The sequence below is a fragment of the Clavelina lepadiformis genome, chromosome 9 (assembly GCF_947623445.1).
Source record: "Clavelina lepadiformis chromosome 9, kaClaLepa1.1, whole genome shotgun sequence".
Taxonomy (NCBI): Eukaryota; Metazoa; Chordata; class Ascidiacea; order Aplousobranchia; family Clavelinidae; genus Clavelina; species Clavelina lepadiformis.
This window is the reverse complement of record NC_135248.1, coordinates 4,899,237-4,922,467: the sequence shown is the minus strand read 5'-3', so window position 1 is coordinate 4,922,467 and position 23,231 is coordinate 4,899,237. Positions and strand designations below refer to the sequence as shown.

Genomic DNA, 23,231 nt, shown 5'->3' with positions numbered 1-23,231 from the left:
CGCAAAAAGGATGATTGTGAATGGACGTTTTTGATATGAACATCGAAGGTGGAAAATACAACAAAACAAAATAGTACTTTTGAAATCTCTTTCATTTTAACCTGGTTAATTTTAACGTTACATTCCCGAAACTGTTTACACCGGAGATAAACTCACGCTAAGCAATAAAGCTTCAGCGTAATATGCGAATGTTCCATTAATCAACAAATTTTCCAAAGCTGCTAATCACAAACTTCCACATTTAAACAAATTGATTTCAATTTTTTCTACTTGCACGACTGTTTATACTTATTATAGCCTACATCGTTTGTTGAGGATTCGAGTTAAAGGCACATTCAGTTAAGAAATTAAATTAAATCCATTAAAATGTTCTTTGTTTGTTCTTTTCATTACATTTTTTCTATTGTACTTGTAGTGAGGTCATTTTCTTCGTCATTCTTCGTCGTGACGTCTTACTTACTCTAGCGGCGAGCAGAGCATACGGATAAAAGCAAACGTTTATGTATTTGAACGAACACTCCGGCTCCGCTACTATTTGCAACCACTCTTCTATTTGCACACCTTGTTCTTCATGCACTTGTCGCAAGCAAATACACGCCAGCGTGAAGTTCATGATTGCTTTGCCGTAATATGTGAAAAATATTGCAACGCGCTCATGGGAAAAGTGACGACACATCAAGAAAGTTCGCGACTTACCACTGCAAAGGAGTTTTTACGCGGAACTCGAAAGTTGTACATTTTCAATTATTGGAAAGATTTTAAATGCTACCATCGCGAAATGTTACTGCTTGTTAAATATTAACGAAAGGAAGGTGTTGACGAATTTGCAGTTAATTTACATTCAAGTTACTGATTATATGCGAGTCAGACAGAAAAACAAGAAATTGACATTTGGAAAACCGCCAGATAAGACCAATGTGCTCAAAATTTCTCCAGTATCGGTGCTCGGGTTCATCATAGAAGGGGTCATGACAAACAGCATCAGAAAGTTCCATTGCAAAGTCCTCGGTCGAACTGGCAAAACCTTCGCGGAATACAAAGAGATGATTCTTCACGCCGACTATGCTTTCAAGCTGGTCGACGTCAAGTTTACCACGCGAGGACTGAACTCGATCCAAGCGCAAATATCTGAAAATTGTATATGTAGAGAGTTCTGTTACCACGTGAGAAATTTACTGGTAAAAATGTTTATAGGTTACAAAACTCAGCCTGTATAATATGGAAGCCTATGACGCAACACTACGCGTTGCGTCAATGTATGCGTAAGTGCACAATAAATTCAGGTCGTGGTTTGCATGCTTATTTAGAACTTTACCAGGACACCCTTGTTTCGAAGTTTCATCGCCGGCACCGCCACGTCCATCAAAGGGTTGTCAGGACAAGGCACTGCAATAATACTCTTCTATGTTGTTGTGAATTATTAAGGTAGTTTTGTAAATATTCGATATCCTCTGGCATTGTTACACATTTAATGATGTAATCACAGTAGACCGAAAAAACGCTGCAGCTCATGTGGTAGAAAAACAAGTGTGGACGATTGGTTCCATTTGTAACTACCAGATAGTTGACAAAAGAAAACATGTCGTACCGTCATCAGTTTTGTTCCGATCTTCAACATTATGACGTAAGTGTTTATATTTTGCATTCAACTCACGGGATAACGTATGCAGTATAAATTTTTATATCTTATATGTTTCTAATAACGTACATGTTTGCTGGGTTTGCAGGTTCACGGTTCGTTAAAATGTTTTAGTCACTCCGTATGCTCTCGCAAACAGTCTTTATTTTCATCCGGCATAGTTTCCGAACCAAGCAAGATGTTACGGGCTCCATTCCTTTCGTTTCTTCATGCGCATGTTGGGATGGCATGATGATTTTTTGTTTTTGTAAGAGCACTAAAGAAAAAGGGATAAAGCAAACACAAAAAGCCGCTGAAAAATGTTGCAAAAAACAAAACCTTTTCCTTAGTCATCATACCTTATACTTTGATCTGTTATTCTAGAAAGTTACAGCATATGTAATCTTAATTTTTTTACCAACTGTTTAGCAATTAGTTTAGCCTTTCCAGTGGTGTTAACGAAACATTTCTAAGTGCCTAATAACTGTCTTTGTTCTTTCTGGCAAATTCTGGGATTATCCTTTCCTCAAAAATAAAATCACTGGTTGGCTGCAGTAAAGAATACTATCCAAATAAAACAAAGAACCTTAAACAGCGTCTTTTAAGGAAGTTTTCGGAAGCCTGTGAAAAGCAATTCGAGTAAAATTACGGTTCGTGCACTCAGGCCTGCGTGTACTGGCCATAATATGCCAGATGTTTAGCGTATAATGAAGACTCAAACTCAACGTTTCGCTTGCATTTGAAACCGCGGTGGACTGGTGACTGCATTACAAGAATGTCAATTACAGCTCTCAACAAATTATATTAGGAATGCATTGATTTGTTGGGCTGCAAAAATTTATTCAACATATTTTGATAAAAAGGCAGTTTCATCTTTCTAAATTAATTTCCCGGTTCGCCGAACGATCCCAACCAACTTTCCTTTGTTTGTACACGCGTTTTTTCCAAACTCCTTTCATTGTTCACGCTTAAGCACGGTTACAAGATGAATTGTGCTTTCTTTTGTCAATCCATTGGCTACATCATAGCAATTGGCAACCCAGGTTTCATCAAAAGTCAGTAAAAATAATAACCATGCATACATGCAAGCAAGTTTATAGCAAAAACGAAAAAATCGCGGAAAACTTATACGCCTTTGGAAAATATTAGTGAGGTTTCTTATGTTTTTTCTGGGACAAAATCTTGTTAAAATTTTTCGCCCGCGTTTCTTTAGATCTCAATGATGGCCGAACTTGGTGGAATGTGTGTGTCACTGTGTCAAAATGCGTCACTTTTGGTAAAAACTGCTTAGTAAATTAATTGTTTCACTTAATTTTGTTCATATATCCCTTGTTTTACAATATCCTATATACTAATAAGGGTGGCGCGCAGAGAATTTTATTTTCGGTAGAAACGCATTTAGAAAATTTTCCCCCAACATACTTTTTCGATAATCTGCCAATAATTTATAAAGATATCCGAAACAAAATTTAAACCTACGATTCTCGGCCGTGAATACTTGATGGAAGACTTAATAAATATAGCTATAGTAAATATTAATAAATTCTACTTAAAACTATTCCTCCCCAGAATATCATGCAGACAGCTTTCTGTCCTTGCAACAAACATAAACTTAATAACAAAATGATTAAGATATTTTATTTATTAATGTAGCAATCTGAAAACCTTTTTCAAACTCTCTTTTTCTATATTGTTTTCAGCTATATACATCGCTGTATATACCAGCATTATTAATTAACGTAAATACAACGACTACAAAGAAGTGATATTTTTTGTTATTTACAATAATGTTTCCAAGGATATAAGAAAACCGCAGAAAAAGGTAATTACTATAAAGTGCTTACAAGCGATTATGAATCGAACAATTCAGAGCGCTCACAAACAAATGTACATAAGCACAAGAATGCACATCACTGTATATATTTAACGTTATTCAGTGACAATGAAAAGACTAAAGGTGGCCAGGATACCTGTCACCAAGATGATGAAGTTGAAATGTTTCCTCCTTGATCCTGAACATTCTCCGACAACCTGGTTAAATGGAAACGGGTCACATTTGCTGCACTGCCCTGGATAAGCATCGCCGGACTTAATGTGTGCGCCAGTAGTATTGGCCCCTTGAAAATTTTAATCAGATCGTTACAAATGCGGTAGAAAGGAGCGTGGTAGAAACCATATTAAGTCGATCAAACGAATGAAGTTAACATAAAAACAAAACTACAACTATTGCAACACGAAAATCAAGGGATGGAATAAAATCAATATCGTATTTTGCTATATGTTTACAACATAGTTTTGATACCTTATTGCTTCGATAAAATTATTCAAGCCATGCAGGTATTTTGAATATAATTTGGTGATTATATAATTCTAAATTTGATTTCGAAAATTAGAAGCAACAACACCCAAAACAACTTCTGTTAATGTTACCGGCCTTTTTCTATGCTGGTTCGAAGAGACCTGCAGTTAAACTATAAAATTGTATTTGATAAGAATGGTAAAAACATGGCACGTCTGCACACAGTTCAGGCATCGATAGAGTGACATGTTAGCCAACTAGCAAGGCGCAATTACAACCATCAGCGCCCCCGGCCGAAGGCAGAAACACAAGGCACGTCAAACGAGCACAAAACACGTAACATTAATTAGGTATGATCTGCTATGATAATTTTTTCAATAAAATATCTTACCGTCTGGTACGATCTTTGTAACCATCATCATACCGTGATCTTCGTGATATAGAATATGACAGTGAATGACCACGGTACCAATAAAACGATCCGTTTGGAATCGAATCTTCAATGCGAAATATGCAAAATATTAATAGTATCAAAATAAGTAATTAGGAGGATAATTTTATAAAACGCGATTATAATAACATGAAAATACAGAGTTTTATAGATGGAAGCAAGTCGGCAAATAATACAGTCGACTCCGCTTAATTCGGACACTTTGGTTCCGCTCACTTTTGGCCGAATTAATTAAGCGGAGAAACAGCTTTGTCCGAATTAAGCGGAAAATCAATTGTTCGTTTCATGGTCATGCATAAAGGCAGAAAACGCATTTAAAATACTGTACTGTTGCGTAATAAATGAATTGCAGCTGCGCTATACTGCAGTAACTGGCACTGATCGCATAAAACGTCTTCGTTTACTTTAGTGAGCAATTTCACTTTTTGTGCTAAACTTTTCTGTACAATTTTGTCCTACAAGATGGACGCAATTGTACCGAAGTAAAAGCGACTATGAAGCTGGCACGGCCTTATATGAGTTCATTGTCGATTGTTAATGCATGGATCGTCATTGTTTCACCATAACCACTCATAATGCAATTGCATCTTGTCTTAAAACGAACGAAGTACTGTTTATTGTGTCATAACCTAACGATGGAATTGCGAACCTGTGTCCGAATTAAGCGGAGAATTGTCCGAATTAACAGGAGTTTTTTACGTTCAATTTTTACTTTTGTTCCGTTCCCGAGCATTTTGGCCGAATAAAGCGGTTGTCCGGGTTATCCGGTGTCCGAATTAAGCGGATTCGACTGTATGCGAAATATTCTTACCGTAATATTACTAAACGGTGGGACAAGAATTACGTCCTGGAAAATTCCACTTGGTGAATAGCCCAAAGTTCCATTAGGATGACTTTCCATATCTCTCCAGCGCTGCGCATGGCCTCGATACTTCAACCATTGGTTATAATCATAATCAGGTAACATAGCCTGTTCGCCTAAAACAAATTTACACGCAATTATATTTATGAGCTACAATATAGATTGTGGAATGGACAGATATTTTGCAAAATCCTTTGATTTTTCTATAGACCGACTTCTGAAATTACCACTTTGATAGAAAACGTATAAAAACGTGCTTCTATGTTTTTACTTTTGTTGAAGTTTTCGTACTGGCGATCACATTGTTGTTTATTCTGATTAAAAAATACTTTGTTGCCCATCACGGTGGCTCCAATTGGTCCAGTGTAGTAATTGTAACTGATGAACTGAAATTTTTTTTATTACAAGAAATTTTTTGAAAACCCACAAAAAAGCCCGAGATGTCATTAAAGAAGCAAGGAAACATCTGGTAAATTGTCCTGAGCCTTAAGCGAAACTTGCTTTATTTACACAACGTTGTTATTTTTCTGCATATGTGTATACATGTGCACATATGTCAATACTCGTTGTTTAGATCGTTAATTGAACGATCACGAAATCATGTAAGACATAATTGCAACTTTTTGAAATTGACTATAAAGCAAAATTACAATTAAAAAAAAACATTATACAGTCGACTCCGCTTAATTCGGACACTTTGGTTCCGCTCACTTTTGGCCGAATTAAGCGGAGAAACGGCTTTGTCCGAATTAAGCGGAAAATCGATTGTTCATTTCATGGTCATGCGTAAAGGCAAACAACGCATTTAAAATACTGTAGTGTTGCGTAATAAATGAATTGCACCTGCGCTATACTGCAGTAATTGGCACTGATCGCATAAAACGCACAAGAGTACGAGTAAATGAGTACGCATAAAACGCACATTCTGAGCCGATTCCTCTCTGTCTTTAAACCTCGTCCACGAAGCATAGTCTCTTCACGTTGTTCACGCAGATTTGCATCATTTTTCTGCCAATCTTGCAAAGTACGTTTTGATATCCCCACCAACGCAACTAACTGCCGAACTGTCAATGAAGCGTCGTCATTTTTTTCTTCGTTTACTTTAGTGAGCAATTTCGCTTTTTCTTCTAAACTTTTCTGTACCAATCTGTTCTACAAGATGGTCGCAATGGTACCGAAGTAAAAGCGACTATGAAGCTGGCACGGCGTTATATGAATTCATTGTCGATTGTTACCGCATGAATCGTCATTGTTTCACCATAATCACTCATAATGCAACTGCATCTTGTGTTAAAACCAACCAAGTATACAGTACTGTTTATTGTTTCATAACCTAACGATGTAACGATAGGAATTGCGAACCTGTGTCCGAATTAAGCGGTGAATTGTCCGAATTAACGGGAGTTTTTTACGTTCAATTTTTACTTTTGTTCCGTTCCCGAGCATTTTGGCCGAATAAAGCGGTTGTCCGGGTTATCCGGTGTCCGAATTAAGCGGATTCGACTGTACTATAAAAAATCTTTATAGACTACCTGAAAATTATTCACGTGAATATGAATTGGATGGGGAAACGAAGCAGTATTGATGATGTACCATTCCTGAACAGTGTTTAAGCTCGCCACAAATCTATAACAATTAAAAAATCAAAAGAAGTTTGACAATTGCCATAGGTCACTCTGCTGCCGGTGATTTGTGCATTTATGCACTTGTGTGATTTTATAGAGTATAGGGTGATGTTCAAATGGTTTTCGAGTACCAAAAGTTTACTAAAAGCAATACAACTGTATGTAGATAAACACATAACCTTTTTAAAGCTGACTGGTTTCGGCCACATACCTTCTTTTTGGTAAGAGCAAATGTTCATATAAAGAGGTGAAAATTAAATAGTAAATTACATTTAAAAGCTTATTTCAGAAGTTGTTGCAAAGACAAACGTTCAGGATATAAACAACTAACATAGATTATTATAAAAGTTTACTATACCTAAAATTTGTTTTCGATTGAAATCTTTCCCTGTTCAACGTCACATCTGGACCAACTTCGATAACAAATCGTCCAGTTACCTAAAGAAGAACAAACTTTTTGAAATGATTTTTTAGAGGTGATTTTTAACTTTGTTGTTTTTTTTTAAATTGATGATGATTGATTGATGAATGATTTTTCAAAAATGCTTGAATAAAAGTACATCTTATAAAGAAATATTCGTTATAGTCTCACTTCGTCTTCCGTCAGGTTTCGAAAATCAGACACAAAAGATTGTTTTGCGGGAAGCGATGTCGGTATGACAGTTGAGGTTTGTGTTCCATTGATTTTTATAGTCAGGAGCTTGCCTTGGTATTGCTGCATACCTCCCATTGATACATCGTCATCAGGTGATTTTACTGATCTCAGCTGATGATTTCAAATGATAATTTTAAAGTTATTTCATAACTCATCGTGTATTATGATAATGAATAAATGCAACGTAGAATGAAAAAATTGGACCCAATACTTCGATCAGAAAACACAAAAGTTCTCTTCTTTATACTGGTAATAACTGATTAAAAACAAAAGTTAACTTTGTGATTCAAAAAATTCATTCCGTTGTCTCTTTTTAGGTTCATCATGGGTGACTTCCCCTTTTCTACTAACATAACTAAAATAACATCCCTAACTTTACCAAAAAAATTTTGAAATTTTTCACTGTATTCATCCTACACTTGTGTCAGGTAGGACAACATTATAATCAACAATTACGAACTTCGTAGGTTCTAGGTATGTTGCAGACTACCAGCCAGTCAGCTTTTGCCGATGGAACAAGCATTGTTTTACCGAGTCGTGGAGGTGTTGCCGAATCAAAATAAATTCCATCCAATGCAATTTGGTAAACAGTACACCCTTCAGCAATAGCGCCGTTAGTGTCCGTAATTTGAAGAATAAGCGCTGCATTGCCACCAGCGTTAACCATCCTATACAAAAAGAAACTTGACTGTTTGACCATAAGTCATATTACTGTCTGTTGGAACTTCAACAATCTGTTTCATTTTTATTTCTTAATCGGTAAAGCTACATTGAATTAGAAAAGCGTAAGTAACATTTAACATTTTCAACTCTTGTTTAATCTTTTTTTAATCTTAGTTTAATTAATCTTAATCATTTTATTTACTGCACACCAGCTACTCATACGTTTTCTACCTGAATCTTTTCACTTGACCAGCTTGAAAAGTTATTTCGGGCCAAAGTTGTCCGTTGGTGGTAAAATAATCAACCTCATTGTTTTTTAGCCAGTCTTTTAATGTGTCGCTCATCCTATACAGATCATATTTTACTTAAAACCTTGTATGTGTAAACTTTGTTGAACACTCTATTGATAATTAAATTAAAACAATTAAATTAAAATTAAATTAAAACAATTAAATTTGACAATTAAAACTAAAAGATTAAAACAATCCTTTTTTTTAGTTGCTGATAACTAATACAATCAAGTTCAATTCGATACAAGTTTAAAAAGCTAAAACTTTACTGAAATAAAACGTTGTCGTGAATATCCTCTTGGATAAACGGAAAGCTTGGGAAGTAATTATCGGCGTAGAGTAAAGTTGGTTGGAACAGGAGTCTCACTTCATGATGACAATTGTCTGGGCACGAGACATCCAGGAGATGCTGAGGAGTTATGGAGGGATCAGGATCATCTTCCACGATGATCATGCCCGCCATCCCGCTGTGTACCTAATAAAGTTTATATACAAGCGCTGTTTATCATGCACCGATGCAACATAAGCATGACAAGTAAAAAAAATATCTCTAAAATCTGATATTTTGATTTTCCTGCTGTTTTGTTGCGGTATTTACGTGAAACAAGGTGCTTCCGTGAACATGAGGATGGTACCAATAGGTACCAGCTGGTTGTTGTGAATCTATTTCGTATTCATAAGTGAAAGCATCCCCTGGATTTACATGGACGAAAACGTCATCCTGGGGTTCCTACAAGTAGTAAATATAAAAGAAGTCAAACAATATCAATAACGTAACAGAAAAAAAAACGAGCTCTCAACCACTGTACATACCTCGCTACTGATATGCAGTCCATGCGTATGCAAGTTTGTGGTGTTGGCCAACCTTAGCTCATTAAAACTGTTATTGCTGTCAGGATATTCCAATGTATTTATCTAAATTGATTTTTTTTTTAAAAGAAAATATTATTTTTTATAATCTTAAAAAAGATAATTTTTGGTTTTATTTTTAAAGACAAAACTTGAAAATATATTTGCATTAAAATTTTGCTCAATAGGGATTGCAGATATCTCACTTACCAGATTTACCATCACTGTGTCACCAGGTTTAAAACGCCATACTGGACCTGGGAAGCCTCCATTGTATGTTCTTCTGAACAAAGTCAACCACTCTACAACTACTGGGTTTACTGCTACATTCAAGTCCACTTCCAAAAACCTATCAGACGACACAAGATCCGACATTGGTCCCGAAAGAGATAAGTTGAACAGATCTCCCCCTATGTGGTTCATGAAAGAAATTTTTCAATTACAAAATATATCAAAAAGATAATATTTCGTCTGCAAAACTTAAATAACATTAATTAACGCAACAATACTTTAACAATTGTGTACTGTACTGTACTGTACTGTAAGAAGAAATATGTTCTATTTTATATGTTTATAATACTTACCCACAAATGAGCAAGGTTCGCTCTCAGAACACTCTTCCGATGTGACTCGAACATTGCACTGACATATTGCTAAGAGTAGGAAAATGACGACCACGCCCCTCATAATCGTTCAAATTAGAAAATGAAGGTATGTCCTCCTTACCAACTGCACAAAAATTTGATAATGTCGCTGCTGTATCAAACATCTACAAACGATGCCAGTGGAGCAAAACATGTAAAATACAACTTGAACCTTACATGAAGGTGCTTTGTATTGTTGTGAATACAACTTTATAACAATATAACAGACTCGTCATAACGATGCGATTTTAGTACGAAAAATAACATTAAAAGCACTATAATGACATCAATTTTGAACGTAAAGAACAAAGTGCTTCTATTTTGTTTCGGAAAATATGTTTCGGGAAATGCTGCACGTTCGGTTCGTTCGCTGCGATGCGTTTTGTAAAAGAGCATAAATGCAATTCTCTCCGGGCTTATTTGTCTCTTTACAGGATTTTCTCTAATATTATTCAATTTACAAGGCTTATTTTATTATGCTGCCTCAAACACGCTCACAATATGCAAAAAGATTAAAAATAGTTACCTATTTGTGGACTAGCTATGCAATCAATTGCTATAATGATGTGCTGTGCGGTAGGAACCGGTTTAAACTAACAACACGAAAGAATTGTTTTCGAATTGTAATAAATTAAGTTTATTAAAACTAAAACAATATCTTAACGGCCAATGCAGAAAAATAACGCTCTTTTGTTACTTATGATAACTTAAATGAACCAATACTGGAGTTGTAGAAAAATGTAAAAAAATGTGAAAAACTTGTTCTCGTGCAAACCCGAGCTTTCGAATTTAAAGCTTGTGCGAGCCCGAAACCGAGCACGAACACATGAACAATAAATTATATCGCAGTAAATGACGGAAACCAGTGGGATTTGCAACTGGGGAATTCTGCTGGAATCAGTCGCATTAAGGGGAGTGTGTATAAACATTGTGTCCAATGCCATTATTTGCAATTGTGTGGGTTTGAGAATACTATATACAGTTACGTGTAGTGTATTTTTGTTGAACTTCATTGATTTCTTACTTACTCTGATCTAGTACAGTTTGTTTAAAACAAGATGATTTAATAAACATTATTGATAATGGTTCTGCAGATAATGTTTTGCTTATACTTGGTACTTTGATTTGCATTTTATTTTTCACCTTATGGTTGCAAGATACATAACATTGTGTTTACTTTTAGGATCTCTTAATAGTTGTGTTCAAACAGACATTTTCGCGAGAAGATTTCACTTTTATTTAAGCTCAATCGAACGAACTATTAGTAAACGTTAAGCTTGCAAATAATTTTTGTGTTGACCAAGCTCTCGGAAAAAACTGATACTTGGATTTACAACGAGTATCATAGCCTTGCTGTACGACGTTGTATAATTATGACCGAGTGTATATTCTACATAGTTGTATAAGACAGTATCCCATAACGAAATGAAACACCGCGTACTTTGAGATAAGATGATTGAAGATGATTTCCGGCAAAGTCTTATAAGCAAATTTACGAAACGAGTTGTTTCTACTTCCAGATTTATTTCTTCATTTGCATGAAAGATTTTAATTATTTCCTATATATACATAACAAACTGTGACGACAAATAAAAAAAGATGCGACACTTGTGCATATACTTTTACCTCGTTAAGTGAATACGTCGATAGCCTATATTGATGCAGTAGCTTCAATGTTTAAATTCCAACAAACTTTTCCACACTGAAAGAACAAATGCTGCCTTTAAAGCACTATTATAGTTTGTCCTATATTATATTTGAACTCAAAATCTGATCGTTTATATGTGGCGTTGACTCAGGATTAAACACATCATGAAATTCTATACACAAATGTAACTTACAAAAATTTTAATTAATTCTTTCAGGTATGGTGGCTTTAATACCGTGGTTTTCAACCTTTTTCGTACGGCGTCACTCTTAGCAACTCAAGATGACCTGACGACCCCCTTGCAGTATGTACACAAGTACAACTAAAAATAAGGCAAAATTAATGTATGAAAGGTATAAATAAGTAAGTCTAATAAATAAGTCTATTTATATTATATTCTACAAACACTGTACATTGCTTGGCAGCATAAAATCAATAAAAAATTCTTAAAAATTACTAATTGTCTTTCACTTAAGACTAACTGTTAAAAGTCTGCATGCAGCAGTTGTTAGTGTTAAGAACTGACCGTATAATGTTTTACAAGAAAAGAGCTGTTTACGCAACTAACAATGCTAATCAAGATTATCGAAAAGCAACCGCCGAATGGGGCATAGACAACAACTGAAGCTGATGTTGTGATGTTGTTTGGAATGTTAAGATAAATGACCAAAATTCAAAAGAATTGAAAACGGATAGTTTCGAAAAGGATAAAACAAAAGAGACGAACTGGTTGTGAAACTCTCACATAACATTCCGGACAACATCACATGATGTCTGGCCTATAACTGAGCCCAAGCAAGTATGCTTCACACCTCACCGCCCAACCGTTATAGCAATTACACAATACATATACACAATTTAACCAAGAAAGTGCAAAACCCGGCCGAAGTGTATGAGCACATGATAAGAAGCGAAGCAATTTATTTTTCGCATACTGTGGTGCAGCCTATTTTGAATATGGCTTTCTTCTTCTTCATTCGCGTTCATGGACTGCACTGATCAAAAAACCATTGCGTTAAGTTTTTGTTAGAAGAAGATTGGAAATGGTTAGCTTTGTTTCTACTTGTTTTCTTCTTTTCTTTTACTTACACAAGTCTTTCAGAAAGAAACTTTGCAAAATATCTATCTTTTTTGTTGCTCTGCTTCTTCATTTCATGTCGTTGACAATTCCTCTGACAACACCACCTTACTTATTAATTGGTTGATCAAACGTATTTTACTTTGAAATAAGTGAACAATTTGGCAAAACCAAAATAAGCCTCGAATTTTAAATCGGAATTAAAACATTTGAAATTTGCAAATAAGCGGTCAAAACAAAATTAACAGACTAGCTATCGGTATAAACTTTTTCTATAGTTAAGCATTTCAAAGTTATTTTTAGGCTTTTTCTTCGGGTTTTGCACTTTACGTCATCCAGCGTTGCCTTTGACCTTGCCAAGTTTCATCCGGACTTTCCCCCGTCTTCAGTTTTTTGGATAAGGTAACCAAAATCTTCATCGCCACTAGTCACCTGAAAAACATGCTTTTGTGTAGTTGTATTTACTTTAATAAGGGAACGCATTTAACCTTTAACATGAAAGCCATGCAAATTATAACACTTTAAATACTTTGTTATTGGTATGTAAGTATCTTGTAATGGTTTACCTTATTAAAACGATAAGGATCGTTCTTTTTACATTGGCCGGGATATGCAGTTCCAGATGCGGTCTCGGCTTCGGTATCTTCATCTAAAATTATAACTTTTAAGTCGACCATGGTTCAAACATCATGAAAAGTGCCCGCGTCGCTGTAACCTAATGTACCTTTTCCTCCAGCTTTCCAGCGTTGATCATGCCCGAGGTATTTCAAGGGGTCATCTGATCTCTTAATTCCATCAGTGCCTATGGTATACAAAATGCATTACAAAACATGTAAAATCTTTAAATATGCTCATAAACTATACAGAAAGCTTTATTAAGGCTTCAAATCGACAGTAATGAGAAAGGTTAAGCATTTTGGCTCTATTTAACATATAGATTAATAAAAAAGTTTATTTGTAAAAGTTCGAATTTGATCTCATTGATACTGTCTGCGTCTCAATTCCAAAGCTACGCCATTTAGCATTAAATTACCTGTATACAATTCGTGTTGATGGAAGCACACTGAACCATCTTGGGCGTAAAGCGCCATTGGATTCAGGCTGCTAGCTGATGTTTCTGTATATGGACCCGTATAAGGATTGTAGCTTATCACCTATTGTAGATGAAAATAAAGCTAGCTACCTTCACTGTGTATTGCCGTATAGACGTTCATTGTTTTACTAGTTTTGTTAAAACTGCATAACCCAAGCCGTTTCCGGATCGGTTAAAACAATCTGTTACAAAATTACCTGGAAATGATTGACGTGAATATCACGTAAATGTCAATGTCTTTAATGTCAACATTAATTTTAAACGTTAATGTCAACATAAATATAGGTTTACTGCGTTGTGCATACAAACGAAGGCTTCAGAAAACTTTCCCACGCATTCCAAAGCTGAATACTTATGACCATAAGTATTTAAGAAAAAATAAACTTCGAATGAAAATTCTGCCTCTTATATCTTGCTGATCTTTCCAAACTTTCTCTAGGGCTGGTGTTTATTCTGCGATAAATCTCGAACGTATTTCAAGACCCGCCCAACCAATCCAATATTGGGCCAAGATAAAATTCCCGCCAAAATTTAACACACAATTATATTTTTATCACTTTTTTTTTATCTGTAAGTGATTTCAAACTGCTTTAAAATCTGTAGACCTATAAGCGCCGTGGTCTTACGCATCGTTTGTACTTTGAAGTATAAAGGTTATACTACTACTACTACTACTACTAATATTACTACTGCTGTACTGCTATATTACTGCTTGCCAGGATAGTGGAGATGCGTCCTTCTCGCGCACTGATGGAAAACACGATTTTAGGCAAATTTCTTTCATAAACTGGTTAAACGCTTACATTTAAATAGTGAGCTGATGCTGGTGTGAGCAAAATTTGAAACAGCTGAGCGTTGAAAAAAGTTAAAAATGTTGCGTACTTTTGCCCATCTTCCTTTAAGGCATTACTTGCTTTTGCAATTTTAGTTCAAAGTAGTATAGAACGGTTATTACAAAACAGTGATGAAAATCATTGCTATTGCAAGTATTTGTTTTGTCGTTGCATGTGTGTCCTCAAATGAGTGTTCACATAATAAACCGTGCAAGTTTATTGGTGAGTGGTAGATTTTTTTGCAATATTTTGCTCTAATTCATTCTGGGAAGTTTTAGTTTGAAAACGGAACCTCATTAAAACCAATTTAGCTCGGATAACAATATCTTCAATTTCACGCTTGTTAATTTGTAATAACTTTGACGTGAATAATTTCTCAGGCGGAGAAGTCTTTTCGGAACCAAGAGAATATGACGCCGTCAATGGAGCTCTGAATCTGGAATTGCAAGTACAAATGAAAGACTTTAAAGTGGAATGGCTAACAATGGTACGAAGAACGTATAATGGAGAAATACCGGCACCCACTTGGAAAATAAGGAAAGGTGACCGCGTAAATTTAAAATTGGTGAGTCAATGATGATATGTAAGTCTTGACTTCTTATAGCATCACCTGGCAGCTGAATGCAAACATGCAGTAAACCACAGGCCAGTGACATAAAAAGGACCCAAATTTCTAACAGTAAAAGTTTTACTGTTTAACGTAGCCTATATTTTGTTGCTTGTGCTTGTTTAAGAAAACTTTTATTCTCTATCATTTGTAGGTTAATAACTTGGAGCTCACACAGAAAGTGCTTCCCTTTAACGGGTTTAGGTTTCCTAACAGCACTAACCTTCACACACACGGTCTTCACATCAGCGGAGAGGTAAATTTGAGGGATGCCCTCATGGGGTGACATTATCACAACTTAAACAAACCTATGAATACAGTTTGTGTGTATATAATTTACTTTTAGGCTCGCATATTTTGGGTAAGTTATTTGAAACGTATATTAAGTTGTACATACAGGAGTATACGTTGTAATGCATTTGATGCTTACCACAGGAACCTCAAGATAATGTCTTCGTTCATGTGGGACCTGGAAAGAACTACAACTACTACTACCAAATAGACGAGGATCACCCGGCCGGGACCTACTGGTATCATCCTCACCTACACGGCAGCACTTTGTTTCAGGTTCTTTTAATTTGTTATTATCGCTAAAATGTAAAACATAATTTGAAAAGCACTCAGAAAGTGTGTGCCTCCGCCAAAGAAATAAAATGCTTTTATGTTGTATTTGTCATAATACAGCATGTTTTTCACGGCAATTCGTTTATACTTTCCTTCGTTATGTCAACGTTTAACAGGTAATTGGAATAAAGTTTCGAATGTAAATTAACCACAGTGTTTTGCAAACATACCTCCATTCTCTCATGATGAGGTATTTAGAGTAAATTTGATGATATAAAGATAGAGTCGCTTTTAAATATTAACGTTCAATAGTTACTTGCTGGCTGCTGCAATTTGCATTCAAAAGCGGCCTAGGATCGTTTGAGATGACTCTTTCGTATGACCTATTAAGAAGCGTGCTGGTTCATAATTGCAGCAATGCGGTATGTTACGCTAACACCAACAAAACCGAATGATGGACAGGTAGAAAGTTGACGTTTTTATATATCTTAAAAACTTTTAATATTTGTAGCCGACCAAATTTGTATTGAGTTTACTAATCACATGTTGCACAAAAATCTACTATACACGCGACACGTATGTTTTTTCTCTCACAGCAAGGGTAAGCATGACCTGAGATTAGTTTCAGTAACGGTTTTTTTAATTTAAACTTATTTCCCAAAATTTAATCATTTTTTACTTGTATCATATAGAATAGACAATACACCTTGAAAACTTGATTAAAATACGATAGCAGGTAAAAGCGATACTAAATCATTCAATCATTTTATTTTTCGTTAAAAGCGCGGTGGGGACGAAAATTCAAAGCCAGTTGCTACTAGCACGCGCCAATGAACAGTACAAGGTGTGTGGGCTTAAAACATGCTCAAACATAATCAGCGTAATAATCGCTGGTAACAACTAGCACGGCCACTGCACCTATAACAACATACTCGAGCGATGCTGTTAACAGACAAACAAACAAAAGGTAATAATTTTCTTTGGCGGAAATAATTAGGAAACTATAACACTGAACATGATAACCAAATAAATTTCGGGAATATTTTTTTGTGATAGGTACATAGCGGGATGGCGGGCATGATCATCGTGGAAGATGATCCTGACCCCTCCATAACTCCTCAGCATCTCCTGGATGTCTCGTGCCCAAACAATTGTCATCACGAAGTGAGACTTGTGTTTCAACCAACAATGATGTTCGTAAACAACGGTTTCCGCGGTTTTGTACATCAGCAAGAAGAGATGGAAGACTACGATGGATTCAGGTACCTTGACTCAACTTCTTTTCTGTCACCATACAACCCTTTAAGTTCGAAATACTGCATTTCGTTGAGTTATACTGAAATTACTTGTGCAGGCATCGACAATTTCGTTTATTTGGCGAAAGCAGAACATTAGAGGACTGGCTATCTGACAAAAACGCCGGCATCGAATACTTTACGACCAATGGAAAACTGTGGCCTACTTACACTCTTGCGAGCGGTCAAATAAAACGATTCAGGTACTGCGTGTTTCGTCTTATATTGTCCAGCATAATGAATATAACTACTTACACATTTTACCGTGACTATTTACCCAGATAATCAAAACAATATCTCAATAAACGGACCCAAAATATTTATTACTTTCTTCAAGGCTGGTCAATGCCGGCGGAAGTGCGTCACTCGAGCTAACAATTACGGACACTTCCGGTGCTAAAGCAAAAGGATGCCAAGTCAGGGAAATTGCTCAAGACGGAATATACCTTGACAAAGCAAGGTTTCAGAAACACAAAAGAACACTGCTCGTTCCATCTGCTCGTGCTGATTGGCTGGTCGTGTGCAACACTCCTGGAACATACAAGGTAGTTGGATTGCATCCTTCATGTACATTGTACTGGTTGACTTAGATCGCAAAAGATCCTAAGTTGGCTTGGACCGTTTCTATCCAACCCTTTGACAACTTTGGCAATAAACTGATCATTTCATCAGGTTTGTCCGTGCCACATAAGCTTTGCAAATTATTTTTAAACTGAAGGAGTGAGCCTGTTGATTTTAGATGCAAGCTTATAGTAATCCAGTCACTAATCACTTTTATAGGACTTTTTTACAAGTTAGCTCGTTAGCTTAGACAAAGTTAATGACAACATGACAACAGTAGCAATTGTTACAGCTACAATCTGTTGCGTTGTACGAAGACAACATGTCTATGGGACCTGTTCAACGTTGGAACGGAACGCTTTTGAAACTTGTCGTTACGGGAACTGCAAAGAAGACTTTTATACGCACAAAGTTACCAGCAAGGCAGCATTTTATTGGCGACTTTCGACAACTATCCCAAGAAGAGGTAAAATAATTTTGTTTGCTTTAAGTTTTTAAAGGTATTTCTGAAAAGAAATTAGATTTAAAACTTAGGCATATGCTTTGTAACTGTTTTCTTGTAGTTTTATGATTTTATAGACCTTAGTATTTATACAGGTTACGGGAAGATTTGTGATTGAACTCAATCCATGGACGAGACTGAACAGAGAAATCTTCAAATCTCCGACTTACTATAGGTAGGCTACTGTACAATTCTGCACATTTGAAAAGTAATGAAAACATCACATTTTGTGTATTTAAAAGAATTAATGCGTTTTGTCTGTAAAAAAACTTTAAGCAGTACTTTGGTTTTTTCAACTAGATTTAAAGCTCATCTTGGCACTGTACAGGAATGGTATTTTGTCAATACCGATCATGTGACCAGTCACCCAATTCATATTCACGTCAATCATTTCCAGGTAATTTTGTAACGCATTGTTTTAATGATTAAAACAATGCGTTATTAAAATTTAATCGATCAGGAAACGGCTTGCGTTATGCAGTTTTAATAAAGCTAGTAAAACAATGAACGTCTATACGGCAATACACAGTGAAGGTAACTAGCTTAATTTTCATCTACGATAGGTGATAAGCTACAATCCTTATACGGGTCCATATACGGAAACATCAGCAAGCAGCCCGAATCCAATGGCGCTTTACGCCCAAGATGGTTCAGTGTGCTTCCATCAACACGAATTGTATACAGGTAATTTAATGCTAAATGGCGTAGCTTTGGAACTGAGACGCAGACAGTATCAATGAGATCCAATTCAAACTTTTAGAAATAAACTTTTTTATTAATCTTTATGTTTAACAGGGCCAAAATGTTTAAAGCCTTTCTCATTACTGTCGATTTGAAACCTTAATAAAGCTTTCTGTATAGTTTATGATCACATTTAAAGATTTTACATGGTTTGTAATACATTTTGTATACTATAGGCACAGATGGAATTAAGAAATCAGATGACCCATTGAAATACCTCGGGCATGATCAACGCTGGAAAGCTGGAGGAAAAGGTACATTAGGTTACAGCGACGCCGGTACTTTTCATGATGTTTTGCTTATCCCACCCATGAGTAATATTACGGTGAGTTTTCCGTAATAGGTCAACAAATTTGTGTAATTTCTATGTCTAATCGTTTCTTTTTTTAATTAGATTCGTTTTATGGCGCACAAGTACGTCGGCGTTGTTGTCATTCACTGTCATCTTCTCAATCACGAGGATGAAGGCATGATGATGGTGGCACAGATAGTGCCAGAAGGTATTGTACAGTATAATTTTATAAATCATCAGTTTATTTGTAGACTTAGTTGTTGATGAATAACCAACTAGTGCTTAACCATAGTGGAACAATCACCGGATTTAACAACGCTTTTTCGGTTACGCCTCACACACCAAATCTTATGACCGAATATCTGATATTATGCAATTATTCAAATATAGATCACTTTCACTTAGAGCTAGTTTACTTAAGTATAGTGGTTATAATGTTTTTTCAAGGTACCGGCCTATAAATGAACGAGTTAAGTTGGAATAAATCCGTTGGATTATTGACTTTGAAGTGAACGGGACCTAGTCCAACAATAAAATAACAACATTTTTGTTGTAATATCCATCCGATATATACAGAAATAACATTTACCGGAAAATTGTGAACCATGGTCGACTTAAAAGTTATCATTTTAGGTGAAGATACCGAAGCCGAGACCGCATCTGGAACTGCATATCCCGGCCAATGTAAAAAGAACGATCCTTATCCTTTTAATAAGGTAAACCATTACAAGATACTTACATACCAATAACAAAGTATTTAAAGTGTTATAATTTGCATGGCGTTCATGTTAAAGGTGAAATGTGTTCCCTTATTAAAGTAAATACGACTACACAAAAGCATGTTTTTCAGGTGACTAGTGACGATGAAGATTTTGGTTACCTTATCCAAAAACTGAAGACGGGGGAAAGTCCGGATGAGACTTGGCAAGGTCAAAGGCAACGCTGGATGACGTAAAGTGTAAAACCCGAAGAAAAAGCCTAAAAATAACTTTGAATTACCAAACTAGAGTAAACGTTTATACCGATAACTAATCTGTTAACTTTGCTTTGGCCGCTTATTTGCGATTTCAAATGTTTTAATTGCGATTTAAAATTCGAGGCTTATTTTGGTTTTGCCAAATTGTTCACTTATTTGAAAGTAAAATACGTTTGATCAACCAATTAAAAAGTAAGGTGGTGTTGTCAGAGGAATTGTCAACGACATGAAATGAAGAAGCAGAGCAACAAAAAAGATAGATATTTTGCAAAGTTTCTTTATTAAAGACCGGTATAAGTAAAAGAACAGAAGAAAAGCAATATGATTGATTTTGTGCACTTTCACTGATCACTGTCTTGGCTGTGTTTGTAGAAAACTTTCTTTTGTTTATCCACCCAACATCGAAGAACTGCATGGAAATGTACAACACAACTTTACAAGAGTTGTTTAATGGTCCAACTCTTTAAAAATAAAATATTTACCAAACCACATTAACAATATTCAGAATCCGATGTATTAGCTCGGGAGGCATATAATAATTAATTCAGGAAACTACATAACCCGTTTCTATACGTCCAATCGCAATACTACAATATATCTTTTTTAAACTGTAGTTTGAATAATTCCACTGTGTGTTTAATATGGAACGCCGACTTGCTAATTCGAAATAAAAGTTTATTTTATTTTAAATCATTTGTAAGTGGAATTAGATCTACAATTTAAAGTACATATGAAGTCATCGTCGCATATATAGTTAAAGTGCAAATATTAACAGTAAAATCCTAAGATTTCGCTAAAGCAGCCGCCGTCAACATACAAATATTGATCCTGTTGGCCGTCAAAATATTATATGGTTTTATGCCACACCAAAGTGAAGAAACGTCGATGTGTAACGACACAAATTTCAATAAAAGCTCAAAGTCAATTCCAAAACCAATACGACATTATAAGCATGTTCCTGAATATATACGTATAAATATGCTGCAGTCTATATATACAGTATGTTTCAGTGTTGCAGACGATGTTTTTTTGTGTTTGTGGTGTACGGTACTTTTGGTTTGTCAAAAAATCCATAAAGTTCTGCAATATGAATTATAATTTTGTTGGCTATTGCTTATACGAAATTATTTTGTTTTGTTAATTTGGCGGTGGAAGGCATAGAATATTAGCCGTACTCCAACCAATCCCGCTTATGAAACCTAATTATCTAATTATGTAGTAGTCTATTTTCCTTTATAGAACCTCGCATTGTTCGGCCTCTGTAGACTTTAGGCCTATATTCTTTGCGACGGGTTTGATTAGTTTGTGTTTTAATGTTTTTCACCCACTCGGTTGCCTTTGTCAGTTAATTGGCACGTGATTCCTATACAGCTCTATGGAGCAGTGACTGATTTGAAATATTTACTTCTGTGTGTTTGGTTTATTGAAACATTTTTGGATTAAACGTTTGAACAACTAGGATTATTAGAATTTTCTGCAACGACTCAAGTATAGTAGTAGTAGTAGTAGTAGTAGTAGTAGTAGTAGTCGTATAACCTTTATACTTCGAAGTACAAACGATGCATAAGACCACGACGATTATAGGTCTACAGATTTTAATGCAGTTTGAAATCACTTACAGATAAAAAAAGTGATAAAAATAGAATTGTGTGTAAAAGTTTGGCGGGAATTTTATCTTGGCCCAATATTGAATTGGTTGGGCGGGTCTTGGAATACGTTCGAGATTTATCGCAGAATAAACACCAGCCCTAGAGAAAGTTTGGAAAGATCAGCAAGATATAAGAGGCAGAATCTTCGTTCCAAGTTTATTTTTTCTTAAATGCTTATGATCATAAGTATTCAGCTTTGGAATGCTTGGCAAAGTTTTTCCGAAGCCTTCGTTTGTATGCACAAAGCAGTAAATCTATATTTACGTTAACATTATTCTACAGCACTTCACCGTTATAAAAATGTCGTAATCGGACGCACAAACATTTTAACTAACTGCGCTGGAAGTTGGAAAGCCAATGCAATCAACAACATGCATTGCAGAGCAAACTCGCAACGATTTGGAAATAATATTCACCTTTTTGCTCTAGCTTTTGCCTTTGCTTCGTATTGCTGCAAGTCTTGAAATTGGTCAATTTAATGCGTTATTGTTGTTGTAATGGCATTAATTTCTCACTGTTGTCAACAAGGCATATATGCTGTTACATAATGATATGAGCATCGACGATGCAAACTTGTTCGCAAAGTGTAATGGCTGTGGTTAATTTTATTTACTATACTTTCAGTAATGTTAAAAACGTTTTACTTTTCATGACCACTGTAACGATATATTTTTCTTATTTCAATTTGCGTTTACTGTCTGACTAGTTACTTATGTAACTGTGAGTTTCACAGTATCAGTTTACTGCGCTTTTCGTTGTTTTGAAAATAAGGTTAGACCCTATACCGTTTTGCTTCCTTCGTATTATTTTATTTCTCGCCTATATATTTTTTACTTTTGTGAGTTGATTTCCCTTGTGTTTCTGTGTCTTTGCTCGCACGCAAGTGTTATTTGCTTGGGCCTAAGGCCGTCACTCTGATTTCGTTGACCCCTCGGTTGATTAGATCCGCGTGCTACATGCTAGAATGGGAAGGGTTACCGACGTTGATATGATGGATTGCCAGATGTGACCGGCTGGGGTACTGACGTTTTGTCAGTTGTATCTCCTGAACAAGTATTTTAGTGGATAGCCAATAGTTAACGTTCCATTCCTTGTTCCCGTTTTGTTAAATGGTGGGAGTGACCTTGTGAGTTCTTGCAGTAGTGATTGAAGGAAACTCGGTTGTTGCGGCAGCCGTTACCTCAATAAAAACCTGGCAGTGTACTACAGACTTATCCGTTACCAAATTGGCGAGCGCGCCAGGAGCAACAACGCTGTATTACGGCTTTCAGTGTACAGTCCTGAATCTACTTCGATATTTGACCGGGGAAAATTTTGACGTATTCTTGACCGCATTCAGCGCACATGCGAAAGCTCTCAAGGCTGACGAAAAAGCGTAGTAGTCTATGTTGGTCTCGTCCTTCCATCGGTATTTCATTATGGATGTTTAAAGTCGG

General features: G+C 35.8%; 2 protein-coding genes and 1 long non-coding RNA gene across 5 annotated transcripts; 1 reads left to right on the top strand and 2 right to left on the bottom strand.

Moving 5' to 3' along the window:
- Positions 1-561: 561 nt before the first annotated feature.
- On the bottom strand, positions 562-12,198 carry LOC143471222 (multicopper oxidase mco-like). 3 transcript variants are annotated; one of them, XM_076969623.1, is made up of 20 exons: positions 12,131-12,198; positions 11,798-11,926; positions 11,583-11,658; positions 9,897-10,041; positions 9,523-9,722; positions 9,277-9,378; positions 9,062-9,193; positions 8,733-8,938; positions 8,405-8,518; positions 7,971-8,178; positions 7,448-7,621; positions 7,214-7,293; positions 6,763-6,856; positions 5,502-5,616; positions 5,180-5,346; positions 4,309-4,414; positions 3,589-3,735; positions 1,709-1,895; positions 1,316-1,609; positions 562-1,128 (listed from the first exon to the last, which is right to left on the bottom strand). In XM_076969623.1, exons 4-18 carry the CDS (start codon positions 9,997-9,999, stop codon positions 1,750-1,752), a joined length of 2,094 nt encoding a protein of 697 aa, XP_076825738.1. In that variant the 5' UTR covers positions 10,000-10,041; positions 11,583-11,658; positions 11,798-11,926; positions 12,131-12,198; the 3' UTR covers positions 562-1,128; positions 1,316-1,609; positions 1,709-1,749. The 3 variants fall into 3 exon arrangements, with proteins under 3 accessions (XP_076825738.1, XP_076825739.1, XP_076825740.1); XM_076969624.1 differs by lacking the exon at positions 12,131-12,198 and having other exon boundaries at positions 11,798-12,117; XM_076969625.1 differs by lacking the exons at positions 5,180-5,346; positions 5,502-5,616.
- A 745-nt stretch (positions 12,199-12,943) lies between these two features.
- On the bottom strand, positions 12,944-13,420 carry LOC143469983 (uncharacterized). The gene is made up of 2 exons (XR_013119247.1): positions 13,249-13,420; positions 12,944-13,114 (listed from the first exon to the last, which is right to left on the bottom strand). It is a non-coding gene; the product is annotated as an uncharacterized LOC143469983 (long non-coding RNA).
- Positions 13,421-14,702: 1,282 nt separating this feature from the next.
- Positions 14,703-20,223, top strand: LOC143470916 (multicopper oxidase mco-like). The gene is made up of 15 exons (XM_076969208.1): positions 14,703-14,830; positions 14,989-15,173; positions 15,370-15,471; positions 15,651-15,782; positions 16,836-17,041; positions 17,134-17,277; positions 17,412-17,619; positions 17,928-18,101; positions 18,233-18,312; positions 18,438-18,534; positions 18,701-18,821; positions 19,055-19,203; positions 19,273-19,378; positions 19,804-19,886; positions 20,021-20,223. The coding sequence occupies exons 1-15, from the start codon at positions 14,740-14,742 to the stop codon at positions 20,123-20,125; spliced, it is 1,983 nt and encodes a 660-aa protein (XP_076825323.1). The 5' UTR covers positions 14,703-14,739; the 3' UTR covers positions 20,126-20,223.
- The last annotated feature ends 3,008 nt before the right edge of the window (positions 20,224-23,231 follow it).

Coding starts and splice junctions, on each gene's coding strand:
- LOC143471222 (XM_076969623.1), bottom strand. CDS start 9,999: ATGAGGGGCGTGGTCGTCATTTTCCTACTCTTAGCAATATGTCAGTGC. Junction 5,617..6,762: donor TTCACGTGAATAATTTTCAG/GTAGTCTATAAA, acceptor AAAAAATTTCAG/TTCATCAGTTACAATTACTA. Junction 5,347..5,501: donor GTACGAAAACTTCAACAAAA/GTAAAAACATAG, acceptor AATTTGTTTTAG/GCGAACAGGCTATGTTACCT.
- LOC143470916 (XM_076969208.1), top strand. CDS start 14,740: ATGAAAATCATTGCTATTGCAAGTATTTGTTTTGTCGTTGCATGTGTG. Junction 15,472..15,650: donor GTCTTCACATCAGCGGAGAG/GTAAATTTGAGG, acceptor TGCTTACCACAG/GAACCTCAAGATAATGTCTT. Junction 17,278..17,411: donor GGTCAAATAAAACGATTCAG/GTACTGCGTGTT, acceptor ACTTTCTTCAAG/GCTGGTCAATGCCGGCGGAA.